Consider the following 21,103-nt stretch of genomic DNA (forward strand, 5'->3'; position numbering starts at 1 on the left):
CGCAGAATACAAGAATATATAAAAATCAGTTGTGTTTCTATATACCAGCAATGAAAAATCTGAAAGTGAAATTAAGAAAACAATTTCATTTATAATAGCATCAAAAATATCAAAATACTTAGGAATAAATGTAAAAGAAATGCAAGACTTATACACTGAAAATTCCGAAACACCGTTGAAAGAAATTAAAGACGTGTGAGGGATATCCCAATTACTCTGATTTGATCATTACACATTGTATACATGTATCAAAATATCACATGGCCGGGTGCGGTGGCTCACGTCTGTAATCCCAGCACTTTGGGAGGCCGAGGCGGGTGGATTACTTGAGGTCAGGAGTTCGAGACCAGCCTGGCCAACATGAAACCCTGTCTCTACTAAAAACACAAAAATCAGCCAGACATGGTGGTGGGCACCTGTAATGCCAACTACTAGGGAGGCTGAGGCAGGAGAATCGCTTGAACCCAGGAGGCAGAGCAGTGAGCTGAGATCGTGCCACTGCACTCCAGCCTGGGAGACAAGAGCAAAACTCTGTCTCGGGGGAAAAGAAGAAAAGAAAGAAAAACACAAAATAGGTACAACTGTGATATATCAGTTTAAAAAAAAAACTTTTTAAAGAAATTAAAGACTCAAACGGGAAGACACTGCATGTTCATGAATTGAAAGACAATACTGTTAAGATGACAATATTCCCCAATTGATCTACAAGATTCAAGGCAATCCTATTAAAATCTCAACTAGCTTTTTTACAAAAACCAACAAGGTCTGACAATCCACACAGAAATGCAAAAAATTCAGAATAGACAAAACAATCTTGAAAAAGAGGGCACTCACCCTCCAATTTCAAAACTTACTACAAAGCCACAGTAATCAAGACAGTGCAGTACTTACATAACGAAAGACATATATAAATCGATGGAATAGAATTGAGTCCCCAGAAATATATACTGTCACACTTATGGTCCATTGATTTTGACAACGGTGCCAAAACAACCCAATGGAGAAAGAATAGTCTTTTCAACAAATGGTGAGACACTGGATATCCACAGGCAAAAGAATGAAGTTGGATCCCTACCTCACAACACATTCAAAACTCCAAACAGATCAAAGGGCTAAACGTAAAAACTAAAACTATTAAGTTCTTAGAAGAATACAAAAGTGTATATCCACATGGCTTTGGGTTAGGAAATGAACACCCAAAACACAGACAACAACAAGATAAACTGGACCTCATCAAAATTAAAAACTCTGGGGCTGGGCATGGTGGCTCATGCCCGTAATCCCAGAACTTCGGAAGGCTGAGATGGGAGGATCATTTAAGGCCAGGAGTTCAAGACCAGCCTGAGCAACACAGTGAGACCCCCCCACGTCTAAAAAAAACAACAAAAAAGTAGCCAGGTATGGTGGTACATACCTATAGTTCCAACTACTGGGGAGGCTGAGGTGGGAGGGTCCTTTGAGCCCAGGAGTTCAGGGTTACAGTGAGCTATGAGTGTGCCACTGCACTACAGCCTGGGCAAAAGAGATCTGTCTCTAAAAACAAAAATTTTTTTAATTAAAAATTTGTGTGCTTCAAAGCACACCATCGACAGTGAAAAAGGGAATGAAAAAGTATTTGCAAATCATGTATCTAATAAGGAACTTGCATCACAATATATAAAGAACCCTTACAACTCAATAATAAAAAGACAAATAGGCCAGGTGCAATGGCTCACGCCTGTAATCCCAACACTTTGAGAGGCCAAATTGGGAGGACTGCTTGAGCACAGGAGTTTGAGACCAGCCTGGGCAACACAGAGACTCTGTCTCTACAAAAAAAAAAAAGTTTTTAAAAATAGCCAGGCATGGTGGTGGGAGCCTATGGTCCCAGTTACTCAGAAGGTTGAGATAGGAGGATGGCTTGAGGCAGGGAGATCAAGGCTGCAGTGAGCTGTGATGGCAATACTGCACTCCAGCCTAGGTGTGAGAGTAAGAACCTGCCATTAAAAAAAAAAAAAAAAAAAAGACAAATAATCAAATTTTTAAATAGGCAAAGGATCTGAATATACGTCTCTCCAAAACAGATATAAAAATGGCCAATAAGCACAAGAAAAGATGTTCCATATCATTCAACATTGGAATGCAAATCAAAACCACAATGAAATACCATCTCGCATCCACTGGGATAACTATAATCAAAAAGACAGATCATCACAAGGGTTGGCAAGGGTGTGGAGTAATTAGAACCCTCATACATTACTGGTGAGAATGTAAAATGGTGCAGTCACTTCAGATAATAGTCCAGCAGCTCCTCAAAAAGTTAAACAGCATTACCATCTGACCCAGCAATTCCACTCCTAGATACATACCCATGAGAACACAAAACTTGTACACAAATGTTCACAGTACCATTATGTGGATACTCATAACAGCCAAAAAGTGGACACAACCCAAATGTCCATCAACTGACCAATGGGTAAATGTGGTATATCCCTAGCACAGAACACTACTGAGCAAAAAAAGGAATGAAGAACTGTATTAGTCCATTTTCACACTGCGATAAAGATATACCCGAGACTGGGCAATTTACAAGAGAAAGATGTTTAATGGACTCACAGTTTCATGTGACTGGGGAGGCCTCACAATCATGGCAGAAGGCGAAAGGCACATCTCACATGGCAGCAGAGAAGAGAAGGAGAGCCAAGCAAATAGGGTTTCCCCTTATAAAACCAGCAGATCTCGTGAGACTTATTCACTACCATGAGAACAGTATGGAAGAAACTGACCCCATGATTCATTTGTCTCCCACTGGGTCCCTCCCACAACACGAGGGAATTATGGCAGCTACAATTCGAGATGGGATTTGGGTGGGGACACAGCCAAACTATATCAAGAACTGATACAAGCTACACTATCTATGAAGCTAATGCTAAGTGAAAAAAGCCAGTCATCAAAAACCATACATTGTATGATTCCACTTACTTGAAATATCCAGAATAGGGAAATTTGTAGAGACAAAATAAATTAGTGTTGTCTAGGGCCAAGGAGTGACTGCTAACAGGTACAGTTTTCTTTCAGGGCTGATGAAAATGTTCTAAAATTGATTGTGCTGATGGCTGTACAACAGTGAGCAAACTAAAAACACTGAATTGGTTGAATTGTATGGGGTATGAATGATGTCTCAATACAGCTGTTTTAAAAAAGTAAGACCATGGCTTGTTTATCCTCTCATATTCTTATATTCTTATATTTTTCTGACCCAAAGTATGAAACTGTTTCCCTTATCTCCGCTACTAAAAGATAAGCTCTGCCGGGCACAGTGGCTCATGCCTGTAATCCCAGCACTTTGGGAGGCCGAGAGGGGTGGATCACTTGAGATCAGGAGTTTGAGACCAGCCTGGCCAACATGGTGAAACCTCGTCTCTACTAAATATACAAAAAAATTAGCTAGGTGTGGTGGCATGTGCCTGTAGTCCCAGCTACTCGAGAGGCTGAGGCACGAGAATCACCTGAACCCAGGAGGCGGAGGTTGCAGTGAGCCAAGATCACGCCACTGCACTCCAGCCTGGGCGACAGAGCAAGACTCCGTCTTTAAAAAAAAAAAAAAAAAAAAAAAAAGATAAGCTCTAGGAAAGGAACAATACCATGTCAGAGTTATTCTGTACTTCCTAAAGAACCCGGGCCAAATGTCAATGTCATATTCATTATAACTTAAGAGTGTTTCCACTCTCAAGAAAGTTAATTGTTTTTTTCACTTTAACTCACATAATTCAGCCAAATGCAAAAAAGCAAAACAAAACAAAAACTTCCTTCCCCGTGCAGGCCAAAACTTAACTTTTCTCACATCAGTTATTTTACATTTATTCTCAAATACGTATTCAAAAAGTACTAAGTAGTTAGTGGTCTCTCTTTTAGCCAACACATTTTTCAAGCAAACAGCAAAGAGAATCAAAAGGAAAACTTTAGAGCTATGTTTTACCTAAATGTGGAAACACAAACCCAAAAAAGGCAAATCTGTTCTACCGTGGTCAACTAGCATTAAAGTCTATTTCTGATGTTTTGTCTTTAAATCTGCTCTAGACTATCACAGAAATGCTGCAAGAAAGTCTCAGCCACACTGCAACAAGTTTTCAAACATGCAATTTTACATCTTCACTTCCTCAGGCCCAGAGGTCCTTGAGAGTTTCTTAAAACCACTGCTTAATGGAATCTGACCATATTGTATCAGCTGGCTCCTTACAGTCAAATCTATATCATACACAAGCACATTATCAACTCTCCGGAAATCTACTGTGACTCACCACCCACCACAAAGTTGGTCATTAGTTTCTTGCAAGAACATTTCGTCTGCACAGAAGAACTGTAAGTGCAGTTCTCATACAGAATACATCTAGAATGCAGGCCTGAAAAAAATGGGTGGCTCATCAAACATTTCCCCCACAATAGTGCAGTTCCTTCATTTCAAATTATCTTCAATTAAGAAGGCAGCCAAATACTGTCCTTCAGTATTCACGTTTCTCTCCTATGCTCTTAACAGCTTCTCCCTCTGCCACCCCCTACACCATGCATATCATCAGATAAAACCAATAACTTGGAAGAATTAAATGGTATGATTAAGGGACCAATCCCTAGAAAATCCAAAATAATACAAAAAAATCACCTAATAACTAATACATCTAACCTAAACTCATTTTGTCCTAGAGACGGCAACTTACAAATGTCCCTTACATCTAACACCCATCAAAGATGGCCTTTAATATGTAAACAACCATCTTCACTATTTCAATCTTTTTTGTCAAATAAAATTCCCACCCCAACCCTGTCGATTGAAGGATAGTAAGAGAAGGCTTTTCAAAGGACTGTTGAGAATATGTATACGGGCAGAACATCTAGGACACATGCCCAATCAAATAAAGGCAGTGAGATCTGAAGCAAGCTTAAGGGTCAGATATATGAAAAGCATTTTAAAATGAAACACATTTCGATATAAAATGCTATAGCTAGTGTACCATCAAATGTTACTAGTTGAATTAAATTGTGTTGCTACAAGATTCTAAATATGACATACTCGCCACTGAAAACTTCTTGCTGTATATAGCACTTAGAAAGCAAAGCAGTGGCGTAGACAACATGGTGAAACCCCATCTCTACAAAAAATACAAAAATTAGCCGGGCGTGGAGGTGGGAGCCTGTAATCCCAGCTACTTAGGAGGCCAAGGCGGAAGAATCACTTGAACCCGGGAGGCAGAGGTTGCAGTGAGCCGAGATCACACCTCTGCACTCCAGCCTGGGCAACAGGGGGAGACGTGTCTGGAAGAAAAGAAAAAAGGCAAAACAATGATTAAATAGCAGTTACAAATTTAAGCCTTAAATTTAGCCTGGAGAAACAAACAAAAAACACCTACCAAAAATCCAAAAGATCAACACCTTTCTCTTGGCTTAAAATACTAAATTAAAAAGAGCCTAGCTGCTACGCACTGCCTTTGTAAAAACAGCACTAAAGTGTACCCGTGTTCACAGCAGCAGCTAAAATGCAGAGGCAACCCAAGCACCCACTGACGAATGAAGAAACAAAATGTATATACATACACTGGAAAAGTATTCAGCCTTAAAAAGGAAGGAAATTCTGATGCACCATATCATGAACCTTGAAGAAATCATGCTAAGTGAAATAAGCAAGTCACAAAAGGACTATGATTCTACTTATATGAGGTACCTAGGGTAGTCAAATTCATAGAGACACAATGTAGAATGGGGGTTATGAGGGGTTGGGGGAAAATGAGAAAGGGGAGTTGTTATTTAATGGAGATGGAGTTTCAGTTTTGCAAGATGAAAAACATTCTGTGAATAGATGGTGGTGATTGTGATATAACAATGTGAAATGTACTCAATGCTACTGAACTGTGCACTTCAAAGGCTAAAATGGTAAATATATTGTATTTCACAATTTAAAATATAGCACTCAATACTATTATAAGTAACACATGGACAACAGTTTATTCATAGTGAAGCCTAAAATAACAAGATAATTAGTACTATGTATAAGAAGCAATTAAAAACCAGAGTGATCTTAAAGTAGTACTGTAAGTTTATTTCATGAGTAATCAAGCTTTACAGTACTTAGAACCACAAATGCTTTGACATACCCATGAGCCAGGAAAGGAAAGAAAGGAAAAAAAAGGAAAAAGGAAAAAGGGAAGGGGGATGGGAGAAGGGGGAAGCGGGAAAGAAGGGGAGGAAGGAAAAAAAGGAAGAAATTAATTTATTCCACCAACATTAAAGATCCCACATTATTTCCCAAACAAGATTCCTTTCCAGGGCAAATTCCCCACAATGAATATTAAAATATCAACAGTTGACAACTCAGTTTATTCAGCCAGCATATTAGTCACCTTGTAAAAGTGAACAATAATTTAAAACAAGTCTTTCTTCGCTGTACACATCAGCTATGGCTCGCACCCAGTGACATCATAGTAAAACACGGGCAGGGCCTGGGAGACTCCCTTTACATAACTCATGTTCCATCTGGGGAAATGCATCATTCTCAGTTTGAACAAAATAATCTGCTTTTCTAATTCTCATTTTCTAATTCTCCAGAAAATTAATAATAATTTCCAAACCAAATCTATTATGCAGAAACATAGGTGTACCTCCCTTTATCTACCAGTCACGTTCCTAAATATCTAACTATAATTTACTCTTAAATTCATTTGGGTTCATTTTTTAAAGATAGATAATAAGCTATTTGTAAGATTTACTTATTCAACCGCAAACTTTGCATGCCACATGTGATCCTATTTTCAACCAATTAGTGTCACATACCCAATACTTTTCCATGTCTACACATGTTCATACATAAAATATTCATCAATGATATTTATGTAGGAAGGACTTGTTTTCCCAATTGGAATGTGATATTTAATGGCATAGCAGGAAACACTACTTATACTACTTTGTTCTATTTATAAGTTACTTGGGGCCCCCTTTTTTATTGAGATCTGCTGACCCTGGGAGAAAAAAAATTATGTGATACCATATAAGTAAAAAGCAAATTGGTCTTTGTTTTCTAAAAAGAGATATATAAAATAACCTAATCACTACTTTTATATTGTTACTAGTAAACATGAAAATGTATTAAATAAATAAAAGATTAAAATACAACTGAGCTCTAACATGGCTAACACAAGAATGAGATGCCAGGTTAGGAGAGGAGATGTGATAGTGTGAAAATAATTAAAATAATCCCCCAGCTACTTGGGAGTCTGAAGTAGGGGGATCACTTGAGGCCAGGAGTTCAAGACTAGCCTGAGCAACACAGCAAGAACCTGTCCCTAAAACAAATTTTAAAAAAATAATTAGCCAGGTGTAGTGGCATGCACCTGTAGCCCAGCTTCTCAGGAGGCTGAGATGGAAGGATCATTTGAGCCCATGAGTTACAGGCTGTGATGAGCTATGATTGTGCTACTACACTCCAGCCTGGGCAACAGAGCAAGACCCCATATCTGAAAACAAATAAAATAACCCTATGTGACCAAAAATATAAAATGTTCATACTCAAGAAATGAATCAACTGGGTACAGTGGTTCATGCCTGTAATCCTAGCACTTTGGGAGGCTGAGGTGGGAAGACATCTTGAGCCCAGGAGGTCAAGGCCATAGTGAGCTATGATCACACCACTGCACTTCAGCCTGGGCAACAGAATGAGACTCCATCTCTAAACAAATAAACAGTTTAAAAAAGAAACCAATCAACCTCAGAAGACTAAGAAACAGGTATTTAAAAAACTCATAAGGCACCTGGCCAACATGGTGAAACCCTGTCTCTACCAAAAATACAAAAATTAGCCAGGCAGGGTGGCAGGCACCTGTAATCCCAGCAACTCAGGAGGCTGAGAAAGGAGAATTGCTTGAATCTGGGAGGCAGAGGCTGCAGTGAGCCAAGATTACGACATTGCACTCCAGCCTGGGTGAGAAGAGTGAGACTGTCTCAAAAAAAAAACCCCGCATAAGGCAGAACTAGAATAGCCAAAACCATCTTGAAAAAGAAAAACAAAGTCAGAGGACTTGACTCCCAGTTTCAAAACTTACTACAAAGGTAGAGTAATCAAGACAGTGTGGTACTTACATAAGGAAAGACATATATAAATTGATGGAATGGAATTGGGAGTCCAGAAACATACTGTCACAGTTACGGTCAATTGATTTTGACAAGGGCACCAAGATAATCTAATGGAGAAAGAACAGTCTTCATCAAATGGTTCTAGAACAACTGGATATCCACATGCCAAAGAATGAAGTTGGATCCCTACCTCACACCACATTCAAAACTCCAACTGGATCAAAGATCTAAATGTAAGAGCTAAACCTATCAAACTCTTAGAAGAAAACAAATGAAAATCCACATGATGTTAGATAATGGTTTCTCAGAAATCACAGCAAAATCACAAGCAACTAAAAATAAACTGGACTTCATCAAAATTTAAAACTTTCATGCATCAAAGGACGCAAGGGAGTGAAAAGGAAACCCATAAAATCAAAATATTTGCAAATCATCTATTTGATAACAGAATGGTATACAGAATGTATGAAGAAGTATTACAACTCAGTAATAAAAAGACATAGTTTTTGAAATAAGGGGAAGATGTGAATAGAGATCTCTCTCAAGCTATACAAACGGCCAATATGCACATGAAAAGATGCTCAACATTATCTACCAGAGAAAGGCAAATCTAAAGCACAATCAGATACCACCTCATACCCACTAGGATAGCAATACTCATGGAGAGAGACAAGAACAAGTGTTGGTGAGGATGTGGAGAAAGTGGAACTTTCATGCATTTCTATGGGAATGTAAAATGGTTCATATGCTTTGGAAAACAGTTCCTCAAAAGTTAGTTAACTATATGACTCAGAAATTCCACTCCTATATATATGCGTATCTGAGAAAAATGAAAACACATGTCTACACAAAAGCTTGTACGTAAATGTTCAAAGCAGCATCATTCATAATAGCCAAAAATTGGAAACAAGCCAAATGCCCATCAATTGATGAATGAATACAAAACACAGCATATCTGTGTAACAGAATGTTGTTCAGCTATAAAAAGAATGAAGTATTGATTCATGACAAAACATGGATGAGCCCTGAATACATTATACCAAGTGAAAGAAGCGAGATACAAAAGTCCACATAATATAGGATTCCATGTATTAAATGTCCAGAATAAGCAAATCCATAGAGTCAGGAAGTAGATTAGTGGTTGCCAGGGGCTGGGAAGTGGGAAATGGAGACTGACTGCTAACAGTCACAAGGTTCCTCTGTGGGGTGATGAAAATGTTCTGGAATTGTATACTAATAATGGCTGCACAAGTCTGTGAGTAAACTAAAACCCAGTGAATGGTACACTTCGGGGATGTGACTTATATCTAAAAACCAAGAAGAAAAAACTCGGAATGGATGACCCCAGTATCCTCAACAGATAGAAAATACAGTTAGGGTCCTTCAACCACATTCCCACACATTCACTACTGAGAAGACCCCAGCTCACCCAATTCCTCCTACTTTCAATAACCTCACATTCTACCCCATCAAGAAAATTAAGCTTGAAATTCCTGGGCTTTCCCATTATATAATTATTCTCTTCCTCCCATATTTCAAAACCTTCTATCTATTGGCTCTATCTATACAAGGTTCAAATATCTCCAAAAAAAATTTTTTTTTAAAAAAAGGTACCTACCCCTCCAGGTACCACTCTGAACCCTCCCCTTCTACCTGGAGCTTCTCGGAGGAATGTTCTTGAGACTCGCTGCCTCCATACTGGCACGCCCACTCACTCCTCAGCCCACTGCCAATGCCCAATACCAATTAATTCATTTCAGTGAAATTATCCTGAAAATGAACACTGACCATCATAATGCCAAATCCACTGAACACAATTCTGTGTTAATCACACGGCCATTCCTGTGACATGTGATTGCTGACCTTTCACTCTTCGACACATTTTTCCTCCCTAGGCATCCACAACATTGCTTTCACCTGATTCTCCTGAGGTTGCTCTTCTTGGCCTCTGTGACCAACTCTGTCACAGACACACCTGAGGTGCTCTATCTTCTACCTACAGTAATGACTCCCAAATCTACACCTATGTCCAGTCCCTTCGTTTCAGACTCATATTCACAATGGCCTTCTGGATCCATCCACCTGGCTGCACTTCAGACACCTAAAACTCAATTGTGCTGAGTTGCTTCCAGGCACACACTGCATCTTATTCATAGCTGCAAGCAGGGTACACAGCACACAAGCACTGACGACACACTGTTGACTGAGACTAGAACTCACCATTTCCCACACCTCCACCCTAAAACCTGCTTCTCCTGTGCTTCTGATTCAGTTAATGACACCAGCATTCACCTAGTCATCTAAATCAGAGACTTTGCAGCGGATTCCCCAAGTTCAGTGATCCTCAGATGCCGACACAAACCCACTGTATGTGCAGCACCCATCTGGATTCCTCCACGTCACCCCGGTGGGACTTGGAGCCAAGGGGCCTGCTCGTGCTGTCTTCTGTGCTGTTCTCAAATTCCACCCCCATTTCTTTAATTCATGATTGGCTGCCATCAGTGCACTAGGTACATATATTCTTCCAATGAACTCACATGTGCATCTTATTATCAACAAGACTGGGAGCTCCTTTGATGGAAGATCAAGACTTATGCTTCCAGTGTATCCTGCACATCTTTGAAAACGGTGTCATCTCAGGATAGCAAGATCCTCTTAAAGATAATCATGTCCTACATTGTAGTAAAAGCACAGGTGGGTTTTGTAATTCTGGGAATGTTAATTAACCTCTCTGAGGTTCTGTTACATAGAAATGCTACAATTACTACTTTTTTTGTTTGTTTGTTTTTGTTTTTTTTTTGAGACAGTCTCGCTCTGTCGCCCAGGCTAGAGTGCAGTGGTGCGATTTCAGCTCACTGCAACCTCCACCTTCCAGGTTGAAGCGATTCTCCCGCCTCAGCCTCCTGAGTAGCTGGGATTACAGGCACTCACCACCACACCCAGCTAGTTTCGGTATTTTTAGTAGAGACAGGGTTTCACCATGTTGGCCAGTCTGGTCTCAAACTCCTGGCCTCAAGTGATCCACCCACCTCGTCCTCCCAAAGTGCTGGGATTACAGGGGTGAGCCACCACACCTGGCCTACAATTCCTTTTCAAAGTCTGCTTTGAAGAATAAAATAATGCATTAAAAAGCACTGAACTCCATTGCTCGCAAATAGAAAGTTGTCAAAAAGCAGCTATTTTCTTTTTCTTCAGTCAACACTGTTGAAATGAATGACTAATGGATACCATTTTCTAAAGATATCTTTATCTCCTCAGAGCGAAAGCCCCATACAGTTAAGTCATGGACTTGCATGGAGTGGACCAGTTAGTTTCACGCACTTCCCGGGTCACAGGGCACACTGCTCATCTTGGTCGAGTTTTTTTTTTTTTTTTTTTTTAAGAACATGCTCTGCCAAACACAAGGGGAACTTGATGAGCAAGCATAGAGATCAATACATCCATTTCCACTCAATCAGCACTTCAATCCATCTCCTTAATTAATAGTTTTGTCAGTGGTTTCTTCCATTTTCAGCACTTAAGAAGTGGAAAAGTCGGACAGTTATTGTTTTATGGAGGTGAGAGGGTAAAAGCTAATGCCAATTACACAACATTGTATTTTATATTATAAATGTATATTTCTTGAAAAGAGGTCTGGCCAGCCAGAGCAACAAAGTGAGACCCTATCTCTACAAAAAATATTGAAATTAGACAAGACATGGTTGTGCACACCTATGTACCAACCCCACAGCAGGCTGCAGCAGGAATATCGCTAGAGCCCAGGAGGTTGAGGATGCAGTGAGTGATGATCATGCCACTGCACTCCAGTCTGGGCAACAGAGGGAGACCCTGTCTCGAAAAAAAATAAATAAATAAAAACAAAGAAACCAACCAACAAACAAAAAACAGGAGATTTGGGGAAAAGATTTTAAAAGTATACCTTCTTCTCAAAATGCCTCTGGCCCTATGTGCGTATATCCAAATTTCAGTCACTGAGTTGACGGTAGAAACAAAACAACGTTGTAATACATGTGTGTCTCATTCACCACTAGCATGTCAAGCAGATGCTGACAAAACAAGTATCTTCTCTTTTAGCAAATACTGCCAGAAATTTCCATCCACGGTCCTCCTTGGCTCCACATCTGTCAGTGATCTCTCTGAGAAGACTGAAGAATCACCAATGACCCCAGGGGTCAAAGCCACCTTCTCCTGTCCCTTCATTTCCTAAGGGTCACCTCTATCTTCACTGACTACCAGCATCTTCTAAGCTTCTTTGCACTTGCTGGGTTTTTCCTTTGCCTGTTGATTCACAGCTGCTTAATTTTGACCGACTTCCTTATGCTTCCCATTCACAAGGCTTCATTTTCAGCAAGCGCTTTTAAATCCTGCCCAGCTATGCCAGAAATCGGTCATCTACTGAAGCTTCCAATCTTGCTTTGAGATCTAGCAATCTTTCTCCGTTGTGTTTGTGTCCAAGCCCCACACAAGGTCCCAAGAAGCAAAACAGAGTGCGTGGACCAGCCACCCTAGGTCCGGACTTCTGGCCTGGCTGCATTCAGGGCTTCCTGCAATCCAACTGACCTTTCCCATCCCATCATTCTCTAGCTATCCTCACAGAATCTCCATTCTGGCAGGCAGATCTCATCTCTGCTGCCTAAACCTGCTTTACTCATTCTAGTCTCTGTGTCCTCACTCTCAGGCCATACTTCCTCCTCAAAGAATACATGCCATCCCCTCTCCCGTGCTCATATCATAAGCTTCCTCCCTGGAAGTCCAACCAAAGTTCACCCTCCTCAGTGAAGTCTAAACTCCTCTCGATTCCCTTATTTCCCTGTCATTCACCTGGCACTTAGTAACTAGCAGCCTGCTACAGCTGTTTACCTTTTAATCTAATCTTTTCACAGGCATTTTCTTTTCAAGCCCATGACAGTCATTTCCTCACAGGCATGAACCATAAAGCATGCTTTAAGAAACTGAATATGATGGTAACAGGCAACCCTAAGAAAACTTTTAGGAAGTAAAATCTCCCTAACAAGAACAATCAATTTCACTTTTTCATGATTCTTTCTAGCTCTTGCCCATTCCTGTATACATTTTTACATAGTAATAATAATAGATTTGATCAGTTACACATACAGCTTTACATTCTTTTTCCACTAACAGAGAAAACGATCTTCCTTGTTAAATGGTTTTGACTGTCATCATTTTAATCGCTGCATAATAGTCCCTCCATTGAGATACTAGATCATGATTACCAAGGCACTGACTCTACACTGACTCTATTAGACATTATTACATACTTCTGTGTCTTTCACCACATCAAGTATTGGAAAATGCCAAGTAAACGCATTTGAAATATCTCCTGAAATAAATTTCTTGTCCATTCTTCCTAACACCTGAAATAATCTATTTCACTGTTTCTATCTTCATTTCTTTCGTTTCCCAGTTCTACCCCCTTAGGCTAGGTAGGTAACAAAGGTATTCCAAACACCTTTTATAGATATTTACTTATTTTGGTAGTTGATCTTATACAGATTTAAACACAGGAAATCCCTTGAGGAAAGGCATTAAGATCTCATCCTATCTAATATAAGCCAGATACCTGGCAGGCACTCAATCAATGTTTGCTTACCTATTAAATGTTTTTTAAGCCACCTAAAGTTAGAAAACATCAAATTCCTGGAAAGGAGAATGTTGCTGATCTAACTAATCCCACCAATTACGGCTACAGAACTTTCAGCTCCTGTAATGATTAGACGGGTTAATAATGTATGAATGGGTGTTCTGTGCGGCACATGGAAGCACGCAAGAATTATCTGTTTAGCTGTACAGTCCGAACAACAACATTGGAAAACAAACGATATCTGCAAATAGAACTTGAAGATCTTGTGACAAAAATTTACCCTTTTCTCTAGTTGTTTAGCTTTGCATCTCAGATGAAGAAAGGCAAAATAAAGGTTGTAATATTAAAATTATGTAAAATTACATACACATGTGAGCACAAACTGGCATGGAAACGAAAAGCTGTTAGGATGAAGAAAGTATGTGAACTTTTTTCTTTTTCTTTTTCCTTTTGTTAGTGGAATGTTAAAATAAATGTATGACTAGACAAATATTTCTGACAAATTAGCCATTACAACTCTTCCTGTTACTGAATTAGGGCCTAATGCTTAACCTTCAAATAACTAAGGTTCCCAAACCCACATACAGTTTAGCAGAAAGACTAAAGTACTCTCACTTTGAGGATAACTGTTAAATAATAAATCAGCTAACCACCTTAAAACTCCAAACACCTAAGCACAACCACTGAATCACACAAGAACTTAATACACCAGAGTTTTCTGGAAATTTTCAGATTTTCCTCAAAAGACAGCTAATGTGATTCCAAATATCAGAGTCTACACAGTAAAACTACATCATCACAGTAACCCATTCTCATCCCCGTCCTCTTTTATAGATAGTGATTTATAAGGTTGCTTCCGGCACCTATATGATAGAAACTATTAGGACTCAAGTTTTACTCTTTGTCATAATTATACAGTATTACATAATACTAATAACTGTTTGAAGTAATATTCTTTTCAAAATTACTGGAAAGGTTCCTACAGATCATACAAGGAAGAAGAAAAAAGGAAATTATTGGAAAGAAATATGGTTTTGTTTTAGTCTTTTTTTTTTTTTTTTGAGACAGAGTTTCGCTCTTGTCGCCCAGGGTGGAGCACAGTGGCACGATCTTGGCTCACTGCAACCTCCGCCTCCTGGGTTCAGGCGATTCTCCTGCCTCAGCCTCCTGAGTAGCTGGGATTACAGGCGGACCACCACGCCTGGCTAATTTTTTGTATTTTTAGTAGAGACAGGATTTTGCCATGTTAGGCAGGCTGGTCTCGAACTCCTGACCTCAGGTGATCCACCCGCCTCGGCCTCCCAAAGTGCTGGGATTACAAGCGTAAGCCACCGTGCCCGGCCTGTTTTAGTCTTTTTATACAAACTTTGGACACCAATTTTTAAAAATCACTGGATTTACAATCCCACCACACTGTATTCCATAATAACCTTTATATTTATGTGAACAATTACTTCACAACAAAAATGGAAAAGAACAAATTTATGTGTGGTAATCACTGAAAAAAGAAGTCCACATGCACGTCAGAAAATATAAGGCTAAGAATGGGCACTAAGTGAACTCAGGAGGTACTTTACACCAAATAATGCACTTCTCTATATAGGCTAATGGAATCTATGGGTAAACCTCAATTTCAAAATGATTGTTGAACCCAAGGATCAGCTCACATCCGTTCCACAGCTAAAACTATTATTCTTTGCCTTCCTCTAAACTCTGATGTTTATTACAACCTTATCAATGGCAATTTATAAGTGAAAAGCATAAGAATTTCCCTCAAAAAGTGAAACCAATGGGGAACGGAGAGGAAAAGGGCTCCAAATATCTGAGATGTCTTTTGTGGTGGTTGGTTAGCGGCCTCTTTTTAGCACTGACATTTCCAAGTTTTTTGTGAGAAGGAAATTTTAAGAATGTGCTGAAACCATCCTTTCAGAATCAATTCCCAGATAAGTTATGTTTCATTTGGCTTCTTTCTTTAAATTATTGTGATGGTAAACTGGAAGTAAACTGAAATACAGATACCTGAATATTTAAAAACTGATGCTTCTGAAAATTTTCAGAATTGTATCGACGTTTATTGTGTGTTGTCAGAGCACGAGATTAGTGAAGCAAAGCAGGACTCAATCTTGCACTAGTTAAGAACTTAAAGTAATTAAGTTCTTAGGGAGAAAAACTCACCTGACAGCCTTAATCGGACATAGCAGGAACAGGACAAACCAATTCCCATAGATGAGATAACTCCAAGCGAGAAACCAATTTCCCCGAGAAGGACAAACCAACAAAGCTTATGTCAACTGGTTGATCTGTACGTCTCAATATATACAAGAGAGAGCAAAGAAGAGGAAAACAACCTATAATTTCTACATAAAAATTAAACAACACTTGATTTTGCTAAGAAGCTACAACTTCTTAGTTGTCTCTGGTACTTAAATGATTCTAATTAGTTCAAAGTCTTATCAATGGCAAAGTCATCTCCTGGGACAGTAATAGTGACCCCCCCCCCCCCCAATGACAGGACCTTGTATATAAAGCGTTTTCAAACACATTATCTTATTTAAAGCAACTCACCCAGTCATGCTGCTTTGACTATCAAAGCCAAGACCCAGCCCACCTCCTCCCCTGACTTTTGGGGTTCTCTCCACTCCCCGGGTCTACAGATTATTTAAATGTACTCGGTTTATCTGCTTTCTCTACACCCCCTGCAGAGTTAAGAGAATGTCAGAAAGATACAATTCCACAAGAATCTTGGCACTTTAGCTATTTATTGAGAGATGACGAATGAGACTTCAGGCAAAACCAAAACTTTCTCAACTGTCCAAAAACAACGAAAAGGGCATCTCCTCCACCTGACCCCAATCTCAGGACGCCCAGGTGGAAGGAACTCGCCGCGGGGCACCCACCTGGCCCCCTGCCCTCCTTCCCGCCGCGGGCCATGGCGGTGCAGGCTTGGGCGACCCGGGCGAGACGCGGGGTGACGCGGGGTCCCGGGGGGTCCCGGGCGGTCCCGAGGCTGGCTGCAGGGGCTGGCGACCCGCGCGCGGGGGCGACGATGACAGCTGGCGGGGAAGGCGCGAGGCTGAGGGGCCAGAACGAGGCTGGGCGCGAGGGCCGAGGGCGCCCTCGGGAACCTCCGGGGGAGACGAGAGGGCGAAAGGGCGGAGGGGCGGGGCGGGCGCAGGCGGAAGGGGCAGCGGGGCCGGCACGAGGGGCCCGACGGCGCCAGGGACGGGGCTGGCCAGGGGGGGAAGGGAGGGGAGAAGAGGGAGCCGGGCGTCTCAGCGCGGGAGCGGGTTTCAGGGTCCCCGGGCCCCTCTTCGCGCCCCGCCGCTGACTATAGGGGCGGGGCCGCCGGACCCCCCACGGCGGCCGAGGGAAGGGCGCGCCAGGCACCTGCCGCCTCCGCCCCGGCGGCCCGGGCGGGCTCGGCTCTCACCTCGCCGGTTCATGGGTCGTATCCGCACCGCCACTTTCACTTTGGAGTCCCCCATCCTGCAGCCGCCGAGGCACTCGTTCGGCTTCCGTCTGCCGCGGCCACCGGCGACTCTTCGGGGCTGACCCGGCGGGAGGGGGCCGGGGGCGGAGCCGGGGGCGGGGACCGGGCTGGGGGCGGGGCCGGCGCGAGCTCCGGGTGCGCCCCGCTGCATGGCGGGACTTGTAGTTCCCCAGGGTCGTCGTGGGCGGGGCCGCAGCGGAGGCGGGGGCGGGAATGCTTGGGCGCGAGTCGTTTGCTGCAACTTACCGTCAGCAATGAGGGCTTTTGTAAATTACACACCATTCTTGCTCTCGCAGCCAGTATTGAGAAGTAAGCCTTCAAGAGCTGATACCTCTTCTGAAAAACAATTGAATAGATGGCGTCAGGGACCCCGCTACCTCTTCCTGCTTATTTCCTGCTAATCTTAGTGTTTGATCCCTGGCTCAAGTTATTTCCTCTGCCTAGATTGACGTCCGGCCTTGCTTGCTGAGCTCGTCCTTCACGACAAGTTGCAAATCACGTTTTCTGGGAGCGTCCATAGGTCCACGGGTTAACATTGTCCTGTGAGTCCCCCTCCTTTGAGACAGGACCTTGGGCTCTGAAAACCATCTGAGTTCAAATCCCACCTCAGCGCTTCCCACTGTGTGACCAGGGGCAAGTTATTTGACCGCTCTGGGCTTGTCTTTAATATGAAAAGTGGATATGATACTAATACCTAGTAAAATAGGTACATTTTTAAATAAGATTAACTTATGTGTAACCTAGCCTTTAGTAGAGACCCATAAACATTAATTGCATGAATTAATGAATGAGGCCACACTAAAATTAGCTTTTATTAGCCCTGGCAGACATTCTAACAGGTGGCCTGGGGGCCAGAGCCAGCACGCAAACATGTTCTGTTTGGCCCAACAGTGTTGGCCAACACATAAAAATCAGATTTGTGGCCAGGTGCAGGGGCTCACACCTGGAATCCCAGCATTTTAGGATGCTGAGGCAGGAGGATTGCTTGAGGCCAGGAGTTTGAGACCAGCTTGGGTAACAGAGTGTGAAATCAGATTTGTGCATACAGTACTGGGCCTACATTACATATTGGACAGAGTGGATTGGAACTAAATAGCAGCAGCCGCCTTTATCAGAGGCCCGTCTCTCCACTTCACCACGGCCCCCCTCCAGGTGGCTTTACCACACATGCGCCTGGACCTTGTGGGTTTGTGACCCCTGCTTAGATGTGTTTAAATGATAGTAATAGAACTCAGAACCATTTTACAGATGAGTAAATACAGAAAGCTGGTAAGACTTGCCCTTTTACCAACCATCCTGTTATTATCTTCAATACAAGCAATGTTGTCAAAAAGTATAAAAATACTTTTTTTTTTTTTTGAGATGGATCTAGCTCTGTCACCCAGGCTGGAGTACAGTGGCACAATCTCGGCTCACTGCAACCTCCACCTCCTGGCTTCAAGCAACTCTCATGCCTCAACCTCGTCAGTAGCTGGGATTACAGGCATGTGCCACCAATCCTGGCTAATTTTCGTATTTTTAGTAGAGACGTAGTTTTGCCATGTTGACCAGGCTGGTCTCGAACTCCTGACCTCAGGTGATCCACCCACCTCAGTCTCCCAAAGTGCTGGGATTACAGGCATAAGCCACTGTGTCCGGTCTAAAAATACCTTTAAAAGGAAGGAAATTCTGACACATGCTGCAACATGGATGATGGGCCTTGAAAACATTATGCTAGGTGAAATAAGCCAGACACAAAAGAACAACCACTGCATGGTTCTACATATATGAAATACACATGGTAGTCAAATTCATGGAGATAGAAAGTAGACTGGAGGTTACTAAGGGCTGGGAGAAAGGGGAATGACGAGTTAGTATTCAATGGGTGCAGAGATTCGGCTTGGGAAGATTTCAGCTGCGGAAATGAATGGTGGTGATGGTTGCACAACAATGTAAATGTACTTAACGCCACCTAACCACTTAAGAGTGGTTAAGGCAGTAAGGTTTTTGGGGTTTTTTTTTAGAGACAGGATCTCACTCTGTTTGCCCAGACTGGAGTGCAGTGGTGTGATCATAGCTCACTGCAGCCTCAAACTCCTGGGCTCAAGCGATTTTCCTGCTTCAGCCCCTCACCTAGATGGAATTACAGGTACGCACCATGACACCTAGCTAATTTTTATATTTCATTTTTTGGTAGAGATGGAGTCTCGCTATGTTGTCCAGGCTGGTCTTGAACTCTTGGCCTCAAGTAATCCTCCTCACTTCAGCCTCCAAAGCACTAGGATTACAGGTGTGAGCCATTACACCCAGCCAAGATGGTAAGCTTTTTGTTGTTGTTTGTTTGTTTGTTTGTTTGAGACGGAGTCTTGCTCTGTCGCCCAGGCTGGAATGCAGTGAGTGGCATGATCTCTGCTCACTGCAGTCTCTGCCTCCTGGGTTCAAGTGATTCTCCTGCCTCAGCCTCCAGAGTGACTGGGATTACAGGTGTGCACCATCACACCCAGCTAATTTTTATATTTTTAATAGAGATGGGGATTCACCATGTTGGCCAGGCTGGTCTCAAACTCTTGACCTCAAGTGATCCACCCACCTCAGCCCCCCCCCCCCAAATGCTGGGATTACAGGTGTGAGCCACTGTGCCTGGCCAATAGTAAGTTTTATGTTACGCGTTTTTTATCAAAATTTCAAAAAAGGTTAAAAATAGAAAATGCTACCCCAGAAGGCCCTCTTTTTTAAAAAAGGAAATTTCTTTCTTAGGGGCACTGCCTCTGCACTTCAGGAGGTCTCATCTAGACCAGCAGTGGGTTTAGTGCAGCAGGTCCTTTGATTTTCACAGCCCAATAAAGTAAACAACATCAGGATAACCAAATTAGGATTGCCAATCTCAGTGTTTGACACTATGACAGCTTCTTAATTTTAGCAAGTATATATTTTTTTGAGACAGGGTCTCATTCTGTGCCCAGGCTGGAGTTCAGTGGCACCATCTTAGCTCACTGCAGCCTCAACCTCCCAGGCTCAAGCGATCCTCCCACCTTAGCCTCCCAAGTAGCTGGGACTACAAGCATGCACCACCATGCCCAGCTGATTTTTAAATTTTTTTGTAGAAACAGTGTCTCACTATGTTACCCACTCTGGTCTTGAACCCATGGCCTCAAGTGATCCTCCCACCTCAGCCTCCCAAAGTGTTGGAATTACAGGTGTGAGCCATTGTGCTAGGTCACCGAGTAAATTACTTGAAAAAGAATGCACACAAAAATTACTATCTACCATCACTATCTTTTTTTTTTTTAAAAAAAAAGGTCATAAAGGGTATGATTTTATATTGAAATTGTTTTGCCCTACTGTCCTTTTGCTCTTATTTAGTGTTGAAGTCACCTTTGCCATGGCCCCAGACTGGTTACCACAGGTTGGTACTCTTGTCTTAAACACATATCCTAATTACCACCTCCCTACATTCAGGTTATAAAAAATAAGGGTTTGGAACGTCCCAAGGTTCCATACGTCACTTTATATCTCTTTTATGACCAGGTAAATTTAATTTTTAAATGGCACGTCCTGGTGCTAATTTGAATCTGGCTTTTTAAACAGAGTCAAAGCAGGCAGAAAAAGAGAACAAGAGAACATTTCTATGGAAGTATTGTATTTAAACTTAAGCTGAAACTGAAAAGAGAGGAAAGCCCCTAAAGAGCTCAAGGAAGGGAAGAATAGAATAGAGAAGAAGTGAGGACTTTCTCTAAAGTCCTCAAAACCATTTAAAATGTTCTGAAAATATTTAGAGGAAAACAGTAGCCTCCCTAGGGCCTGCAGGGAAGAACCCCTGTGAGCTGTTTCCCCTTTTGACTTCTGTTCACACTACTCTGTCTCCTTTGAGTTTTGCAGTGAAGATGATTCTTAAAAGAGAGTCCAGCCAGGCGCGGTGGCTCACGCCTGTAATC

At 41.9% G+C, this 21,103-nt stretch overlaps 1 protein-coding gene across 6 annotated transcripts in view; it reads right to left on the bottom strand.

Annotated features, from left to right (window-relative positions):
• KIF13B (kinesin family member 13B) overlaps positions 1-21,103 on the bottom strand; it is a 225,690-nt gene that overhangs the window by 176,590 nt on the left and 27,997 nt on the right. For 4 of the 6 annotated variants that reach the window (XM_004046843.5, XM_055348315.2, XM_055348312.2 and 1 more), the window contains exon 1: positions 17,130-17,265. In XM_004046843.5, coding sequence (XP_004046891.3) covers positions 17,130-17,184 — 55 coding nt within the window. In that variant the 5' untranslated portion in view covers positions 17,185-17,265. Of the gene's footprint in view, positions 1-15,874; positions 16,084-17,129; positions 17,266-17,435; positions 17,526-21,103 lie in introns of those variants that run through there. The other 2 variants (XM_055348316.2, XM_055348313.2) reach the window with 2 other exon arrangements.

Source organism: Gorilla gorilla, chromosome 7 (assembly GCF_029281585.2).
Source record: "Gorilla gorilla gorilla isolate KB3781 chromosome 7, NHGRI_mGorGor1-v2.1_pri, whole genome shotgun sequence".
NCBI classification, from domain to species: domain Eukaryota; kingdom Metazoa; phylum Chordata; class Mammalia; order Primates; family Hominidae; genus Gorilla; species Gorilla gorilla.